At 36.5% G+C, this 18,266-nt stretch overlaps 1 protein-coding gene and 1 long non-coding RNA gene across 2 annotated transcripts; both read right to left on the reverse strand.

The window, feature by feature from the left end:
- Nucleotides 1–6,114: 6,114 nt before the first annotated feature.
- Nucleotides 6,115–9,988, reverse strand: LOC133727283 (uncharacterized). Its single transcript, XR_009855089.1, has 7 exons — nt 9,554–9,988; nt 7,620–8,754; nt 7,425–7,517; nt 7,254–7,300; nt 6,900–7,050; nt 6,625–6,685; nt 6,115–6,488 (listed from the first exon to the last, which is right to left on the reverse strand). It is a non-coding gene; the product is annotated as an uncharacterized LOC133727283 (long non-coding RNA).
- An 818-nt stretch (nt 9,989–10,806) lies between these two features.
- LOC133727284 (probable caffeoyl-CoA O-methyltransferase At4g26220) lies at nt 10,807–18,031 on the reverse strand. Its single transcript, XM_062154885.1, has 6 exons — nt 17,890–18,031; nt 17,609–17,768; nt 17,323–17,402; nt 17,094–17,238; nt 16,741–16,967; nt 10,807–11,222 (listed from the first exon to the last, which is right to left on the reverse strand). The coding sequence occupies exons 2-6, from the start codon at nt 17,678–17,680 to the stop codon at nt 11,003–11,005; spliced, it is 744 nt and encodes a 247-aa protein (XP_062010869.1). The 5' UTR covers nt 17,681–17,768; nt 17,890–18,031; the 3' UTR covers nt 10,807–11,002.
- Between the last annotated feature and the right edge of the window lie 235 nt (nt 18,032–18,266).

Consider the following 18,266-nt stretch of genomic DNA (forward strand, 5'->3'; position numbering starts at 1 on the left):
TCAGAGAAACCAGAGCCAAAAGAGAGAGCCGAGAAGCAGCCATGAGAGCCTTTATGGTTGTGTATTCTATATGGGTATGTGAACTCGATCTGTAAAGGATTGAAGATTTTGGGGGGTTTAATGGAGGGTTTACATGATCAGGGAGAGAAATAGAGAGTGTGAAAATGCACGGAGGAGGTGTGGAAGAGAGAAGAAAGAGAGGAGAAGAGGCCAATGGGTCACGCACAAAAGCACAGTGGTGGTGACTGGTGAGATGGAACCACTCTTGTGACAACCCAGAAAATCTCATCAATCAAAGTAATGGTTATGGTGTCAAACTGTCAATCAATACCAGAATCTAAAAGTCTGAATTTTTTGTTTTTTCTTTTATCAAGAATGAACTTCACTAATGAAGATTCAATGAGGATATGTTCTAAGTTATCATTCAACCATTCCCAAACAGGGAGAAGGTGAGAAAATAAAACCCAAACAAAAATTAATCTATTATATCATGAGGAATGCACCGGCGTAACCAACTTGGTTAAGAGCTGAAAGAATCAAAAGGATCAATTTTTTAGAAAGCAAAACCCCATAATTGCAGCTGGGCAGCAGAACTATCTTCATCGGCATATTTTACCCCCTATGTTCCTAAACTTGATGAAGACCTCAACAAGCTGAATCCCCACTATTCTTCTAGATTCTCTACACAATTGTCATTACTTGGGCGGTTTTTATGACATAACAGAGATTGCCTCCTAAAGCTGCATAAAGATTAAGCAACCTCTTTCTTCCCTTTCTTCACTCTGTCAGATTATTGTGGCTTCAAGTTTTCTGCAACTGGATGTGATAACTAAACAAAAGTAGAGCATGTAGAGAACCAGATGCGAAGAAAAAGAGATTGAGAAGTAAGAGGGGTAATTGTGGAAATAAAAATATTAAAATGAAAGTGGGAGTGTGGTTTACAAAAAGGGGAGTGCAAATTTCACTCCCCATTATTATTCCTATTTAACTATTTTGTAAGCTTATACATTTGAATTAGAAGAGGAATGCAAAAAATTCTCATAGGCCCTTCAGAAAACTATGCAAGTAAACAAAAATTAACACGTACATTTTACACCACTTGAGGAGCCATAAATCTTATTATTGAGATAAATCACCTGCAATATATTTCGGCTCTAAACACTTTAAATTAATTATGAGTACATGCATGTATACGCTTTCCATTGTATCATATCACTTAATTTCCACGTACCATTTTTTATTATTAAATAAAGCGCTAGTGCAGTTATCCTCAAGTCTTGATTAATGAAACTATTGAATACAAGAGGGGGGGGGGGGGGGAGGGGATCACATTGAGCCTCGACCCTGATTACAATAAGCATATAGAGAATAGCCTGAAATAATATCAGGAGTCTCTACCAAATGTATTCAACTAGGCACCAACTAGCAAAGAGTACTCAACTGACTCCTCTATTTGCTTTGATATAGCGGTGATATAACGGAAAGATAACTCGATATGTAACTCGATTACAACATAGCAAAATTACAAATAGCACAGCTTTCCTACTATGTTGCCGCCGGGGGATATATCTGACGACATTTAGCTTCACCCTGCTACTAGGGGGTAGCGACCATTTGACAAAGCAAGGAACTCGCCCCCTACCTAGAACAGACAAGGCACTTTGAGTGCACACACAGGTACGTAGCCCGACTAACCTTACACGACAAGTGTAGAAACTTATTACTTGCAAGAAGCGCATCCAAACTACAAAACATAAATAAATAAAAACTGTAAATAAACAAACAGCCAAAGCAGAGCCCAAAAATTGAGCCCTAGCCCAAGCACAAGCCCAGACGGGCCCCACAAGCGTTGTCCAAGCTTAAGAAGCCAGAGCAGCAAAGAACCCAAACCCCTTCTCAACCCAATTCAACAATTGCATCCACACCGCCACCCAACAACCATATCTGCTGCCCAGCCATCGATGTCGGGCCCCTACCACCGGCGCTTCCCAGCCGGCCTGTCTTGGCACACCACCGTCGAATCGCCCAAAGCACCACCATAGAGCTATTCCAGGATTAGAATTCAGCGTCAACGAGCCAACATCGTCCATCCCATGAAGCCAACGCTCCAAGCCAGCAAACCACCGATCCCAGCCTGCCTTCCACAGACCACCACGAGCCGCTCTGACCTGGTTTTGATCCATCTCTAGTCCAGTCCCCATCTTCAGCCACGACATAGATGCAACCATCTCCTCACACCGAGAGAAACAGCTCGAAGGTCCCTCATGAGAGAGAATATATAACGAAATGAGAGAGAATATGAGATGGTTGCATCTATGTCGTGGCTGGTTGATGGTTGCATATATGTTCTATATGCAACCATCTCCTCACACATAGATCCATACTCTAAAATTTCAAAAAAATGTAACTGATCCGAAAAATGAGAGAGAATATGAGATCGATCAAAAATTGTATTGTCACCCTCACCCAATTAATTGTATGATGTATAGGTTGCCTTTATATACAGACAGCTGAGACAAGTGTAGACGATCAAGTTTAGAATCCTACAAGCTACAATGAATGAGTGCCCACAAATCAACCATAGAATGTATGGTGCCTAGATCGTTAGTCCTACAAGATATTTTGATAAGTTTGGACTGTTGTAATGTAGGTGATCGATCAGTAGCAGTTGTATTGAGTCTTTCAGTTTATGGGTGCACGTGATATAAAATCTGGACCTTCAATTAGAACAAGGAAGTGAGTTGGATTTATATGTTCTAGAGTTACATATCATGAATCAAACTGTATTTTCGGGTTATGTAGCTTAACATTTGTTAAAATGATTATAGAGTTGTACACATGGAATACAACATAATATGATGTGCAAGATCTCTATTTCTTTCTCCCTCTTCTAGTAACCTGAAACGTTGTGGCATTATTTTACATTAAATTGTTTAACAACAAAGTTATTGCACTTGGAAATTGAAAAGGGATGATCTCAATCTCATCCAAGAAGTACAGAAGCAAGGACATAATCTTAGTGAATTCAAATTGGAGCACTGGTAGAAGACATTGGGGGCTTTTTGTGTAGCGATTGCTTGAATCTTGGTTACGATCTTAGTAGCCAAGCTAGGCACAGCCTAATTGAAGCAGACAGACAGAGTTTTCTATAGGGATCATTGACCTTAATGGCTAGTTATTTGATTTGCCTTTAGTCATAGGTTCACTTTTCAATTTTCATGCATTGTCATGGTTGTAAACTTCCCTTCGATAAATGAATTAGATTTTCCATGTTAAGTCCCTTATTCTGTTCTAGCTATAAGCTTTCCTTCATCAATGAATTGAATCTCCAATCTAAAAGAAAAGAAAGGAACAAAAGAGGAGAAAACTTTTGCACAAACATCCAACATACTCATTTCATAAGGAAATAAAAACTAGTCAAATTGCTATGTAAGAAAAACTTAGTAAAATGACAGCTTCATATTCCAATAATAAAGAGTTGGTAAAGAGCACATATATTACGATAACTTCAGCTTCATACCAACTAAATTTGATGAAACTAGATTGTTTGCTAATTTTCCCATAAACTAGCTATTCCAAAAAAAAAAAAAAAAAAAAAATTGAAGTCCGATCTTGACCAATTCATATCTCACATAGCTAGACGCAAAAGGGCGGGCCAAAAGGGCATTTAGAACCAGAGTATACTTCTTCCTTTCACAATACTCTTCTATTAGTACTTGCAGGAGTTCTGTACAAAATAGGGAACAAATTAGCTTCAAAGTTATAATGTAATCAATGTTTCATGACATCAACTTGAAGGATATAATATGATAACAAATACCTGATTTGAGAAAGGCATAACACCATAATTGAAACAGAAATTGGGATTCCCAAAAGTCCAACTTAAATTACCCAAAGAAAAGATAAAATGTTACGGTGCTTATTTATATTTCATAAAACTCTAACATGTAAAGTCTAAAATACATACCTGATTATGAAATGGGGTGTGAGGTACACCAAAGTGAGGATTAAATTTTGGCACATGAAGTGGAGCTCTTGGATTATAAGAAGAATCAATCACGTTTTCTTGATTGTCTTAGCTTGCATCTATGGTCAATATAAATATACCAGACACACAACAACAACAAAATTTAAAGTTTCTCAAAGGTAAGTAATGAATAATCTCATTTAAGGAATAATATATAGAAGTAATGAATAATCTCATATAAGAGATGTCATGTGAATTTAAGCAATAGAAGTACTAAACATGTAACATTATGTAGATATAAGATGCATAATAAATAAGTTTGTTTATGTGATGGGTGTCCATATCAATCTTATAAATAGGTTTGTATGCATGATGTTATTGAAACTATTGGACCTAATTATTGGAGCTTATCTAATCGAGTTCGATCGAGTTGGATTGTATTTGAGCGAGTTAGGAGTGAGCGAGCAAGTAGGCCCTGTGCGAGCATGAGGGCGTGACCCTAGCAAGTTGTGGCCATGCTCGATACCCAAACAAATCGTAACCCAAGCAAGTCTAAGCCCTTGGTGATCACAAATAATTTATGCAATTCATAATTATTTAACAAGTGTCACATGTATATATGTAGCAGTTTAATTTGTTTACAATTAAATTGAAACATGGCATGTGTAATTGATTACACTTCAAAAATAACATATGTGTTTAGCATGTATTTGTAGTGGAGATGCTAATAACATTTTGCATATTGTAAACATTCTTGAGAATCATGGAGATATTTAAAGTATGGCATATATCTAGCATGCATGACACAGAGAGTGTTTTGCTAATTCTACAGCATGTGGTAAGCATGTTCAGAAGTCCTGCAAGGCATGATATGATATTAGCTATAATTGCAAGAGAGTGAGATAACTAGATAAGAACGTATATGGTGTCATTCTAAGTGGTATAATTCTTGTAAGAATGATGTACTACGTTGTCTAAGTATGAAAAGTCCAAAATTTCAAGTGGGATCCAGCCTCTTTAGAAAAATAGATGATGAACGGTTGAGTTCATATTAATTTGATAAATCAAAGATGACTTATTTGTATGCTTTAACATGGAGAAGTATGAAAAACATAATGTATTTTGACTAGCAAAGTGATCATGCACATGAGATGAGTTTTCATTATTTGTACAGTGCACCGAGGCCAATAGCAATATAGCATATGGGAATGTGGCCGTGCTGATCACGGAATAGGCTTAGTAATTAGTAGTCAAATATTATGTAGAAAAACTGAAAAAGAAGCTAGTAATGCTTGCTGCCGTGTTGCCCATGTAAATAATCAATATAAACTAGTTTCTTGCAAATCAGAGTTGTCATGATTGACATAAAGTCACTCAAAGTGACATGATTTACTTGTATACCTCCACAAATATGCATCATATAATATTGAATAACCAATCATGACTGATGAAGCGGTGGAAAGAATAATGCATAAGTGCTTAATTAGTGTTGTCAAATTTTGCACTTGGTCATGCCTCAATCGTACAAGTGTCATAAGTCATAACAAAAAGAAGCCGCCGAGATGGGCACCATGCTTGAAGTCTCAATTTAACCGAGTGTATATACGACAACTTATCACTACTACAAAAACATGATTTAAGGACACCTAAACCGTGTCCTTAAATACATACAAGGACTCTTTAAAAAAAGAGTCCTCTATCCGGGTGTCATTGTAAGTCTCAAACAAGGACACCGGAAATGTGTCCTCTTATCTATACGAGGACACAATTTATGTGTCCTAATAGCTATGGACAAGGTGTCCTTAAATCTATAAGAGGACACCTAAATTGCATCCTTATATTATCAAATAAGTGTCCTCTTTTCTATATGAGGACACACAAATTGTGTCCTAAAAACTCTGAAAATGGAGTCCTTAAATCCATAAGAGGACACATAAAATAAACTCTCATATGTGTCCTCTTTTCTATTCTAGGACACTCAAATTGTGTCCTCAAATATTTGAAAATGGAGTCCTTAAATCAATAAGAGGACACAAAAAATACATTCCCATATGTCCTCTTTTCTGTACTAGGACACATATAGGAATGCATTTTGTGTCCTATTTTCTGTACATTCCCATCAAATTTGCATACATATGACACATCAACAAGTCTTTATAATATGAGAACTGATATAGAAAACATCCAATAACAAGTAGTCCACAAACACCATAAGTCCATCTCATTAAAAGAGAATATAGAACCAAAATGTCCTACTCTACTGTTTTGACCAATTTAATTCAAAGTTGCTGCTACACTAAGTAGGCTTCAAATATCAACTAATTTGATTCATACCAGAGGTAAGAAATCTGCAAATACATATGTTGTGCCTCATGGAGCTCCATTCCATGGAAAGAGACATGCGTGCAGATTGTGATACTTGTTCTTCCTTCTTCCTTTTCCTCCTCACATCACCGTGCCATTACTTTAGAATGCCAGCCATATTATCTTCTAGTATCTTACCCTTGAATTGTGAACCCATCTGTGTACATATAAAGAAGAAGTCAGATTTCAACCAAATTTGATCCTCAAATTTCATTTGATAAAAATCAAAAGTTTTTCTGGTCAGAGCAATATGTATATATAGTTATGACCATATCAGTTCAGATATACTTCACCTGTGTTACAAGTGCATACGGAGGAAGAGTAATGTAGCTGCAGCGGACTTAGGTGGTCACCCTGAGAAATTAAAAGGGATTTAGGGTCACTAATATGAACAAGGCGTGCTCATTCAGAGAGCATGGAAGGTTCAAATAAATAAAAATTCAAGAAACTAGATCTAGCTGCAATATACAGCAAACTTGGAAACAGTAGAGCTGGCACAAGGAAGCATATTACACAAAGCCTATAGGTATAGAACTTGCAATAAAAGGAAAAATAAAGAGATTCAAACCTTTTATCATTAGATTCATCAATAAAGACACCTTAGGAATCGTACGCAACTGTCCACACATCAAAATATTTCGCTTCTTCAACTTCTCCTCTAAAATGCGTCCTATTCCTGGAAGCATCTTGATAGGAAGTTCATATAAATAATCATGCACCTAATATAAAAACCATAAAATTTAAGCAAGCCAGACTGCACATAATATTCATGATGACAAGCACAACAGTTACAAGTATTAAGAATGCTTGTAAGTGTTGTGAAATAGGTTGCTGCCTAATTCAACAATATGCATATTAACAAAAACACAACTGAAGAAATAAGTGTTGAGAAGATAAATAAAATAGGTTTCCAAAAGCTTACTTCTACTTTTCTGCAGTGCTTATGTAGAATGTCATAGAACTGATCAGCTACCTGCACAACAGATCATATGTCTCATAGATATCCACTAAACTTGCTAAAGTGAGGATATAAGAAACAAAGAAGATAACTAGCAACAATTTAAGGCATAAGACATTGATGTCCTCCAATAACCTACCTCCTCATACACTTCAAAATCATAAGGAAAAATGACAAGTTATGGACAAAGAGCCTTAGCATCTCTGACAAACAACGCAGCCCTCAATCCTGAAAATACACATTAAAAAGACTTTTAACCACACAGAACATACCCAGTGGAAACAAAAGAATGATCGACAGAAAAAAAAAACTGCAACGAAAAATTATTACCAAAACAGACCATAATCTTGAGCAGAGTAGGTTGGAGATAAAATTTCAGCAGTGTCCTTTGGATTATCAGAATGACATACAGCTACAGGCCTATCCTTAAGTTCAGGGTGTTGCCTGATGACCACGAACACAAAAAAAAAGAAAGTCCTACAGCATATTTAGGAACAAAATTAGGAAGTAAAAGTCCCGCCTGTCCTGGAGCTGGTGCAGCTATACCTAAGAAAACTTGGCAAATCATAATCTTATACTTGAATTATATCCAACTGCAGAAACAATTTAGGTGACTTCCACATGTGGTACCGTGCTCTATGATCAGTTGATAACACATGTCAAAAAGAGAATTAAATCTTACAGGGATAAACCCTTTGGAACAAAGAGAATGATCTGAACACACCCAAATTGAATTCCTGCAAGCTTACGACTGAGTTCTTGTAGATAAGAAAAAGAAACAAGAAACTTTCTATCATTACTAACTTTTTTATGAATCATTCAAGTTTTCAAAATTGATACTTAGTTCAACTATTATAAAACAGTACATATATCAAATACAGAAGTTAATTTGCATAAGAAGTTTATCTTTTAGCTCAAATAAAGAAGATAATACCTCAAGATAGTTGTCACTATCAATCTTCTTAAGGCAAATGATAAGTACGCTGACAGCTTTATTGAAATTTTGTAAGTCCCTGAGGCATTCATCAGTTAACATAGAAAATTTTACTTTCATGTACATTTAAGCATTAATAGGCCAAAAAAATTTATGTTAAGTCCCTAAGGCATTCATCAGCTAACATAGAAAATTTTACTTTCATGTACATATAAACATTAATAGGCCAAAAAAATTTATGATAATCATAAAACCATGCAACAAACTACTTGTGAAGATTATCATAGCTTGCAACATAGCTTCTAGTGTTTGTTCTGCTTTGCTAGCATTGCTTGCGACATGAGTAAATTGACCCATATCTATGCTAACCAGAATGGAACACATGCACATATGAACAATATGCTTTGATGTAGTACAATAATCAGGAGTACAAACATAGCTCTTAAAAAGCATCCCCAAGTTGCCATGAGAATAATGGAAATCTCCAAAATCATTGTAGCCCATTCTTATGCTTTCTTTGATCAGATTTGTCTGCAGACAAACATTAGAAGGCAGAGTGAGACATCATAGAAAGAGCTAATGGGAACTGCACAAATAAGTTCAAAATATAAAGTTGCAATTGGCAACCTTCCTGAAGTTGATTTTTTCAGCTTGTTTGACGACACCATGCCAAAGAACAGTGAAAGATACTTCAATTGAACAAAAATCACGAATCCATGATCCGGGATGCATATTCTAGCATAAAAGCAACGTCTACCACCTCCTGATCAACCATAAAATAAAGAAAAGAATTCATTCGAACCCTTTTAAATCTTTCCACTCTCATCCACCAAAATATGTGCAAATAAGCTAAAATCGAGGAGTGCTAACCAACATTGCCTTAAAGACAAACAATAGCGTATAACTCTCTTGTACCTGATTAGAATAGCTTATTAATAACCATAGTTATAGATACGGGATAACCCAAAAACAAAAAATTCTAGAAAACACATTGCCTTAAAGACAAACAATGGACCTGATTAGAATAGTTCATCCATAACCATAGTTGTAGATACAACATAACCCTAAAACAAAAAATTCTAGCAAACACTTATACTGAAATACCTCGATCTCTCTGCACTGTCCACACAGACATAGGATGCGAAACCAAGTACACCATAAGCAATACAAATATAATTAGGCCATGCATCACAATCAACCCAGCAAAAGCCAGAACCCAAAGCAATAAAATAAAAACAAAGTAAACATAACCATAGGCAAAACCTATAAACACAACAATTATACCCCAAATTTGAGGTGACGGTTCTCAAGGCCAGAAGAAATTACATACAATATTCATCCGAATGAGCGATAGTGGAGGGGAACATGTTGCTGCTGCTCCTTCGATCAAGTGCCTTCGCACGCCGCTCGGACGAGCTTCACACAAGTGACCCGGCCATTGAATCTGAATCATCGAGTTGCATCGGGTTCCACAAGAGAGAAGACTTAATTGAGATTACCCAAAAAGAATAATCCCTGAATCCAAGTCAACCCAAGGGCCACGAAGTTCTTCGAAGTTCAATTTGGTGGGTGACATCGAGATTGGAGAGAAAAGCAAGAGGGGCTGTGGGAGAAAACGAGGGTTTGAGGGAATGAGAAAACAGATTTAGTAAAAGAATGTAGAGGCAGATCAAGAAGGTGAGAGAATCACCCGTCCGTGGTGAGTGAATTTGTTTCACTCAAAGCTTTAGATCTGAGCTCCAATTTGTTTCATTCGATGAGGAAGTGATGCAGATGAGACAGAGTGAGAGAGCGGTCCACTAAAACAAAAATTGAGAATTTGAACTTTTGGCAAAAAAAAAGGGCGGGCCGCGTCTATTTTCTCGAGGTCGTCCTTGAAAGGTTACTAGGACACCTCAATAAAAATGTGTCCTTATGGGGTGTCCTAATAGGCAATAATTGTAGTAGTGTATCTTTGCAGGAAGGGAGGCTGTACTTTGAAGATCGTGAGCATGCGGGGTGTCCGAAGCAGACCGAGTGCGTATTCGTGAGAGATCTGCAACTACATATTATTCCTTGAATTAAAGACGTATTTGGCGGTGAAAATCAACACATTTGTATAGCATACTGAAGACTTCACCTTGTTTCTAGGCTTGGTTTTTTTGGTGAATCTTTCTCTTTCTTTCTTTTTTTCTTTCTTTTCGTGACAAATTAGGTTAAATATTGGACCCTGCATTGCGAGACTAGTCTAAGAATGAAAAACAGTTAGCAAAACAACTCAGATTATGCCAGGGATCGAGCAGTGTAGTTGTATTTTAATTAGTATTTGATCGAGTTGGGGACTATTTGCCCATCCTGATAAAAATTAATTTTTTTTAGAAAAAAAAAAGTGGGACGTTTTTATAACTACATATGGAAATAATTTTAGTCGGCAAAAAGTGAGATTACTTTTACAAGACAGTAAAATTAGCATACTCTTATCTTGCAAGCCATAATAAAAAATAAAAAATTAATTATAAATATCAAGAATTAAGATCATCTTATTAGTATTCTGTCATTTGCACCGGCAGTGCATAGACTTGTATGAGAGTTTTTACGGCATGACAAAATAAAGAGAGCTATGCAAAAAAGAGGATGACCTAATATCAATCACGTACTTATTCAACATTTAGTTTCACCAAGAAACAAGTAAAGAATCCAAGACATTTATAAACATAGAAGAGCTGGCAATCAGGTTAAAGTTCTGCACTTCTGAAGCTATAAACAATAAGTGCACTCATAGAAGATCAAATTAAGAAACTCAGCAAATGCGTCTGCAAATGATGATTCCGTCTCCTACAGAAGCATGAGAGATTTCAACTCGTGGGTCAGCCGAAACTGACTTGTTAAACTCAATTGTAGCCCGCCTCAGCTCCCTTTTGGCCTCCGGAACAGCGTCTTCAGGCTTAGCCACTGCCCCTCCCCACAGTGTATTATCATACATAACAATCCCACCAATCTTCACCAGTTTCATCAGCCCACTATGCCAAAAAATGCTTCAGACGACAGACCATATCTGTCGTCTGATGAAGTAAAAATCTGTTGTCTAAGTGGCTGCCGTCTCTAAGCCATTCAGACGACAGATATTCTCCGTCGTTTATAAGCTACTCAGACGACAGATTCAGTTTAAGTTCTGTCGTCTGAAACACCATACAACTACATATTAATGTTGTTGGAAATTCACTTCATCAACGGATTCAAAAATAACTGTCGATGTAGTTAATGTAAGATGACGGAGTTTTTGTTGTTTCTGTCGTTTGATTGAACTAATATTAAGCTTAGTTGATGCTTCTGTCGTCTGATTTGAAGAACAACGACAGTTATATGTTGACTAATTTCGTATGCAACAACATAATTCTGTTGTTTGAAGTTGGTAGAAACAACATATTAACCACCTACTTCTGTTGTCTGAGAGCTCTTTGAACTCTACTTTTCTGTTGTTTGAATGTGGTAGAAACAACATATCAACACCTACTTCTGTTGTCTAAGAGCTATTTGAACTCTACTTTTCTGTTGTTTGAACGTGGTAGAAACAACATATCAATCACCTTCTTCTGTTGTCTGAGAGCTCTTTGAACTCTACTTTTCTGTTGTTTGAACTTGGTAGAAACAATATATCAACCACCTATTTCTGTTGTCTGAGAGCTCTTTGAACTCTACTTTTTTGTTGTTTGAACTTGGTAGAAACAACAGATGATCATTTGTTTCTGTTGTTTCTATTTTCTTGATACAACATAAATTGTGTTGTATTTTCTTGATATAACATAAACCTTCATATATTTGTTGCCTTTCAACCATTTCAACTTCAGTCATTTACAATCATCAAAACCATAAAATTGGACTAAAATCAGCATTGAAAATGATGGCTACGTTTCATTAATTGCATCAACATCATCCAAAATACAATCCATAGTTCCAACTCTAAACCTAGCCAACAGTTACATTATGATCGTGAGAACCAAAAAACCATCTTATCTCAATCATTTACCTAGTGCATCAAGTCAAAAACCTATAAGGTAAAGAAAGAGTAGCTAGACAGAGCAACTGCATGCATAATTTAAGCTCACCAACACTTTCCATCAGTTGTATATAAATGCACAAAAGCAGTTCTAAGTGCTACTCATCTACCTTAAACAGAACCAAAGTTAGAACTGTATAACATGATTTGCCCATTCAGCTCGAACCACATCATGATGCCTTCTCTTCTTTTGAGCATTCTTTTGCAATTTCCTTAAGGCCTTGTTAGTTTGTTCATCAAAGATCGACTTCTTCATTGTTGAAACCATCTGTACATTCACAAATGGAAAGAAACAACGAATGACTTTTAGGAAATATATAACAAAAAAGGCCAACTCAGTTATAGGAAAAAGGAAACAAAACAAGAGTTAATCACCCAAAACAAGAGTTAGAAAAGAGCTTGAACTTGACACCAAAAGGACAGGGTTGAGAGAGAATTACTTTTCAGTATAAAAGAACCAAACAACCTTGGTAATCATAATCTTGTACAACATCATCATCCACTAGCCACCTGATGAAAAAGACAGAAGGCTAAGTATTTAAAATACATCATATCAAAGAACAAAGTCTATATGAAAGATGCAAGCTAATATTCAAAGGCCAATAATATATGCTCATTAAGTATTCAACATGTGGGAAAATAGGTAGATAAAAAAGTTGGACAAAATTGATAAAATGCAAAAACTACACAAGTCAAATTGGAAACAACTAAGCTTTCCTACCTAAAATTAGAAAAAAAAAATGGAGAAGATTGAAAAGATAAAGAGCTTGGCCCTTATGGCCAAAAGACTTACATTAAGGAAATTACGGATATCTGTGAAGATAAACAGCTTCACCATTTATCCAGAAAGCTTCTTTAAGCAGACCTGCACATAGGGGAAAAAAGTATACTAAACTGGAGAAAAATCCTAGAAAGATTGCCAGAAAAGAAGAAAAAGAAAACAGAAATCCTAGAAAGAGAAACGGCGGAGGGCGAGGGACAAGATCTTACTAGAAACAAACAAGGGATTTGGCAGCATGTGTGTGCAGAAGAGAAGATTTTATGCATACACGGAGACCCTATATAACAAAGATTAGGTTCTTCTATAACAACCCTATATAACAGAGACGTCATAGAAAATTAGAAATAGAGGTAAAAGAAAACAAAGGGATGACTAACCATATATCAGCCTTCGATCAATTGCTTTGCACATGCATATGACCATCTCTGCTTCTCAATAGACCCAAAAATGCAAGGGGAATCATCTTCTTTAAGCAGATAATATGCAGGATCCTAAGAAAAATGGCAAGGAAGAAGTTAAATTTTTCAGTTAAAGAAATAATTACTTGTATATGCTTACCTGTTGCTAAAACTGGCATTTCTCCTATTTACTTTATGAAATAAAAAGGAAGACAAGTAATGAAAAACTGAAGTCAAATGGAACTAATGCGTTCATATATAACCTATTCTTCCCTCCTTTTGACGTTTTATATTTTCCAATGATGTGTCTCTATGTCATCCATCTGTAATGCACATTATCAGACCAATTAACCCCAAAGTTGCTTTACATTAATTTGAAGATATATAAATGCAAGTTAACCTAGCCATGCTAACATGAAAGGACAACTGGACAGGTAAAAGGAAGAAAAAGGTTATATAATCTGCAGATCGACTACCTTTATTTTGTTACAGGGTGTTGCGTTTCCTTGCAATGGTAATTTCTCTAATGAATCCTTCTTGTCTTTGTCAAGTGTTGCTCGAGCAGCAGCCACACAGTACTGCACTGCTTGCTCCACAAAAGGGTTCCTCAAGTCACTGAAACTCGATACCACTCAAAACTGTAAGCAACAACACCTTAATGACTCATTTAGCAACATCATTACTTGCACTCACTCAATTAATAGGAAAGCAAAAACAGAACACCCATAAAATAGTTCAAAAACCAATGATTACCCTTTAATCAAGATCAAAAATTTAACAGCAAAGAATTTACCCTGAAGAAACGTTTTCAAGAGTTAAATCTTTGAGTGACAATTTGTAGATGCTTTCTCTAGAGATTTAGGAAATCAAAAGAATCCCATAATATAGGGATTTAGCATAAAATTAACTTACAGGTTCCAAGGGATAAGTTTCTGAAAATGGAGTAGCCAATCAAGAAAACACCACCCTTAGCTCTCCAGTTTGCAAACAACTCTAGTCTCCTCTCCCTGGAAAACAAAGCAAGGATACAAAGCGGTTAGAGAGAAGCTTGTATTATGGGTATATAATTTCAGCTTCCTTAGGAATAACCATATTAAAATAAACTGTAACAACACTGGAGCAACTGTGACCATAAACCCTAAATCTAAAATACTTTCCTCAATTATACTCTCTGATTACTATGTATTTTGCAAAAACATGCAAAATATTGATAGAGACGCAACTTGAAAAACAGTAGCTCATCTTGAAGCAAAATGAAGGTATACCTGAAAATAAAGTGGCTAATCTGTTGCTTAGAGTCTTTGTTTGTACCTGCAAGATGAACATCATAAATAATTAATGAATGGATAACTATTAAAAAGTGTTAATATTCTCTTAAGCCGCTAGGTAAAGCAAAGATATCAGTACATACAACCAATTGAATCTCTTGGAGATAACACTCCATGATTAGCTTAGTGTCTTCTAAGGCTTATCAAGGGAAGGGTATCCTCCCACCCTAAGAATGAAGAAGTCACATTGACTAAACTTGACAAACCTCTTTTAAGGGGAGAATTCCCCTTGCTATCTTCTTTACTTACTGCACCTAAGACAATCCCACAGTTTACCTAGGCTATTACTTGTAACTTTTATGAAAATCTTGTGAACAACTCACTTTATGGTTGAATGACATGACCTAAAAAGACGAATAGATTTCACCATTTCCAAAAGTCGTAGTTCCTTGAGATCTCTTTCCAGAGGCTCTCTTCACCTCCCTATTATTTCAAACCACTCTAATTTCTCCTGAACTACCAAAAACTACAACACTATGTTTTTGTCCATTACTAAAGTTTCTACCATCAAACCGGTGGTCTTCTCTCTCTGAGACCAGCTCTCTGTCTGTCTCTCTAACTCAGTGTATGACAATCAACAACCACATATGCGAGAATCAAAAGCCAAAATTGAATAGTAAAAATCACTAAAGATGAAATGAAGGAAAAAGGAGCTTACAGTCTTGGATCGCTTGAGGAGTGGGAACCAGTTCATATCACCGAAATACACCATTCTATTGCCCTGCTTCAGGAAGAATTCCACCAATTGGTACACTCTATCAATTGAGACCGAAACCAAAATCCAAGTAAACCAACTGAGACCGAAACCAAAATCCAAGTCTAGTTACATCACCTTAGTTTGAAGCATATATAGACAGACACTGCATCACAAACTCAAAAACATTAATCAAGATTTTCACCAACTATACATATATAAGTAGATACATGTACAGATATACGGTATACAAATATATAAGAATAATGAGTATACGAATTTGAAAGGAGAAGAGTGGGTACTGACTCTCTTGGTCCAATTCAATGGCCTTGTACTGGACTCCCAATTTTAGAACGAAGAGCTACTTCACGCAAACACAGTAAGGACAAAGCTTGTTGCTGCGAAACAAAATCTCATTGTCAAATTTCCAAATTGGTTCAAAACGATCGACAATTCTATATATATAGACACACAGAAGAAGATGAAGAGGTAGAGAGAACCTGAAGATGACTACCGGATTGGACGAGACGAGCTCCTTCACCTTGCCCAACGCCATTTCGAAAACGACGACGCTTTCGATTTCGAAACCCTAAATCCCCAAATCACTCCCGATTCTGTGATCTCTGTTGGGTGTAGATCCGGATTCGCAGTCGGAAACATGTGGTGCTGACTTTCGATATCGTTGGATGACGCAGCCTGGGTCAACTAATTGGAGGCCGAAGAGTCCATTGGTAGTGGCGATGTCGCCGGATGATGCTCGGAGGTAGAAGATGGAGAATTGAGAAACCAGATCTACTTTCTCTCTCTTCGTACTGTCTTCTCTCATCTTGGTGCTTCAATTTCTATTTCCTTGAAGAACTTGACTTGACCCGGCTTTGGTTGTTGGTTTGTAGACTGATATGAGAGACCAACGAGGGTGGACGAGCATCGAAGAAGAGGTGCTGCTAGGTTTGGGAGATGGAAAATGAGTTTTCTGATTTTTTTTCACCAAGTGTGGGAAAGCACGGGGTCGGGTCTAGGTCTATTAAAAGATAGATAAGTTTTAGTTCAGCCAAAAAAAGGTTTTTGTCCACACAAGAAGAAATAATTTCTTCATTTACTCAGACAACAGAATTCTGTTGTCTGAGTTTTCTAAATTACAACAAACTTGAAAAAATTGATCTAGTATTGATTTTGATACTATTTAGACAACAGAAATAGTTAAAACTGTCGTCTGAAGACGCTCAAAAAAATCAGACAACAGAAAAAACCTCTTCTGTCGTCTGAGGGGTATGGTCTACAGCATTTTTTGGCATAGTGGCCTCTCATGATAATTCCAATAGTTATCTTTGTCAGCATCGACAAATGCAAAGTCGAAATCACCCTCATTCTTTGGTTCTCCCAAAAGATTGTCAAGGACAGGCAGAGCCGGGGATTCGATGTAGTCGATTTTGTACTCAACTCCGGCTTTTTGTATGATTGGGAGGCCTATTTCGTATGTCTTACGATTTCTATCTATGGCCATAATCTGCATCATCAAATCAATTAGTAACCCTATAATACCATATATATATAGGATTAATTATCAAACACATACAGATTACACACACACACACACACAGATTAGGAATAAAGAGCTAGCTAGCAAATTAACCTTGCCGTCGTCAGGGATTGTGAGAGCCGTAAGCAGAAGAGAATATCCAGTAAAAACTCCAACTTCGATTGTCTTCTTTGCATTCACAAGTTTCAAGAGCACGGCCATTAGCTGACCTGCATCAGGTGCAGTCCCAAAGAAAGCACTTCACATGTACATGGACTTGTTCAGATGGTTTAGTTAATCATATGTACAACAGCGAAAAGTGTACGGAATCTTAGATAATTACTTGGGGAGTTCTGCAGTGGCTTCCCTCAGCTCCTTGAGTGGCTCTGGTTCTCGAGGGTACACACTAGTTTCTAGTATATACTGCAATTAATATCAGTACAAAAAAATTAATCTCCTCGATATAACAGCATCAATTGGCTTCATGAATGTGTATCGTTTTCAAAACTCCCTCTCGGGAATCTTAAGTTATCACTGAATAGGGCAGATATTAAATTAATTCAAAGCTAGCACGATCTAGATATATAATCAGAAAAAAAAAAAAAAAAAAAAGAGCAGTAGCACAACACCTTGTGTAATTCCTCATCTTGCAGCAGGACTGGATTAGGCAGAAACTTTTTGCTTCCTGCAGTGTGCTCCATTTTCCTTATATCACAATCAAACTTACTGTTAACCGGCCCTTTACCTGCTCTATTTGATTTGTTAGATATTCATGCATGAAGATGCCTCCTAACCAAAAAAAAAAAAAAAAAACTGCAAACCAAAGTGATCTTATGAAATATTCCTATAAGCAGTATTAATTTGCAAGAATTATATAAAAGAAAAAGTCAAGAAATGACAAAAGACATACCAATTTCAGCTAGTATTTCTCTCTTGGAGGCCGAAATGGGGAGAGTTTAAAGTTTTGAACTTGTCCAGAATCTCTCGGTGTTTATATACACACAGAGAAGTCATGCTTTTGATTATGAGTCAAGCCATGTGCCGATCATTTATCCCATGTGCCGTTTTTTTTTTTTTTTTTTAAATAGGAATTGATTAGATATCAAGCTATAAAATGGGCCAAAGTCTAATATGCACTTATACGAGAAATCTGGTAAAATCAAAGAACCTATTTGAGCTAATACTAAACTCATTAAAGTTGATAAGAGTAGACATTCGTGCACTCTTTGCTAATTGGTGCTTGTTAGAATACATGAATTTTGTAGACAGTCCTGGTATTATTTCGGG

Source organism: Rosa rugosa, chromosome 1 (genome assembly GCF_958449725.1).
Source record: "Rosa rugosa chromosome 1, drRosRugo1.1, whole genome shotgun sequence".
NCBI lineage: Eukaryota > Viridiplantae > Streptophyta > Magnoliopsida > Rosales > Rosaceae > Rosa > Rosa rugosa.

Coding starts and splice junctions, on each gene's coding strand:
- LOC133727284 (XM_062154885.1), bottom strand. CDS start 17,680: ATGGAGCACACTGCAGGAAGCAAAAAGTTTCTGCCTAATCCAGTCCTG. Junction 17,403..17,608: donor AAGATGAGGAATTACACAAG/GTGTTGTGCTAC, acceptor TATTAATTGCAG/TATATACTAGAAACTAGTGT. Junction 11,223..16,740: donor CCACTATGCCAAAAAATGCT/GTAGACCATACC, acceptor TTTTTGGCATAG/TGGGCTGATGAAACTGGTGA.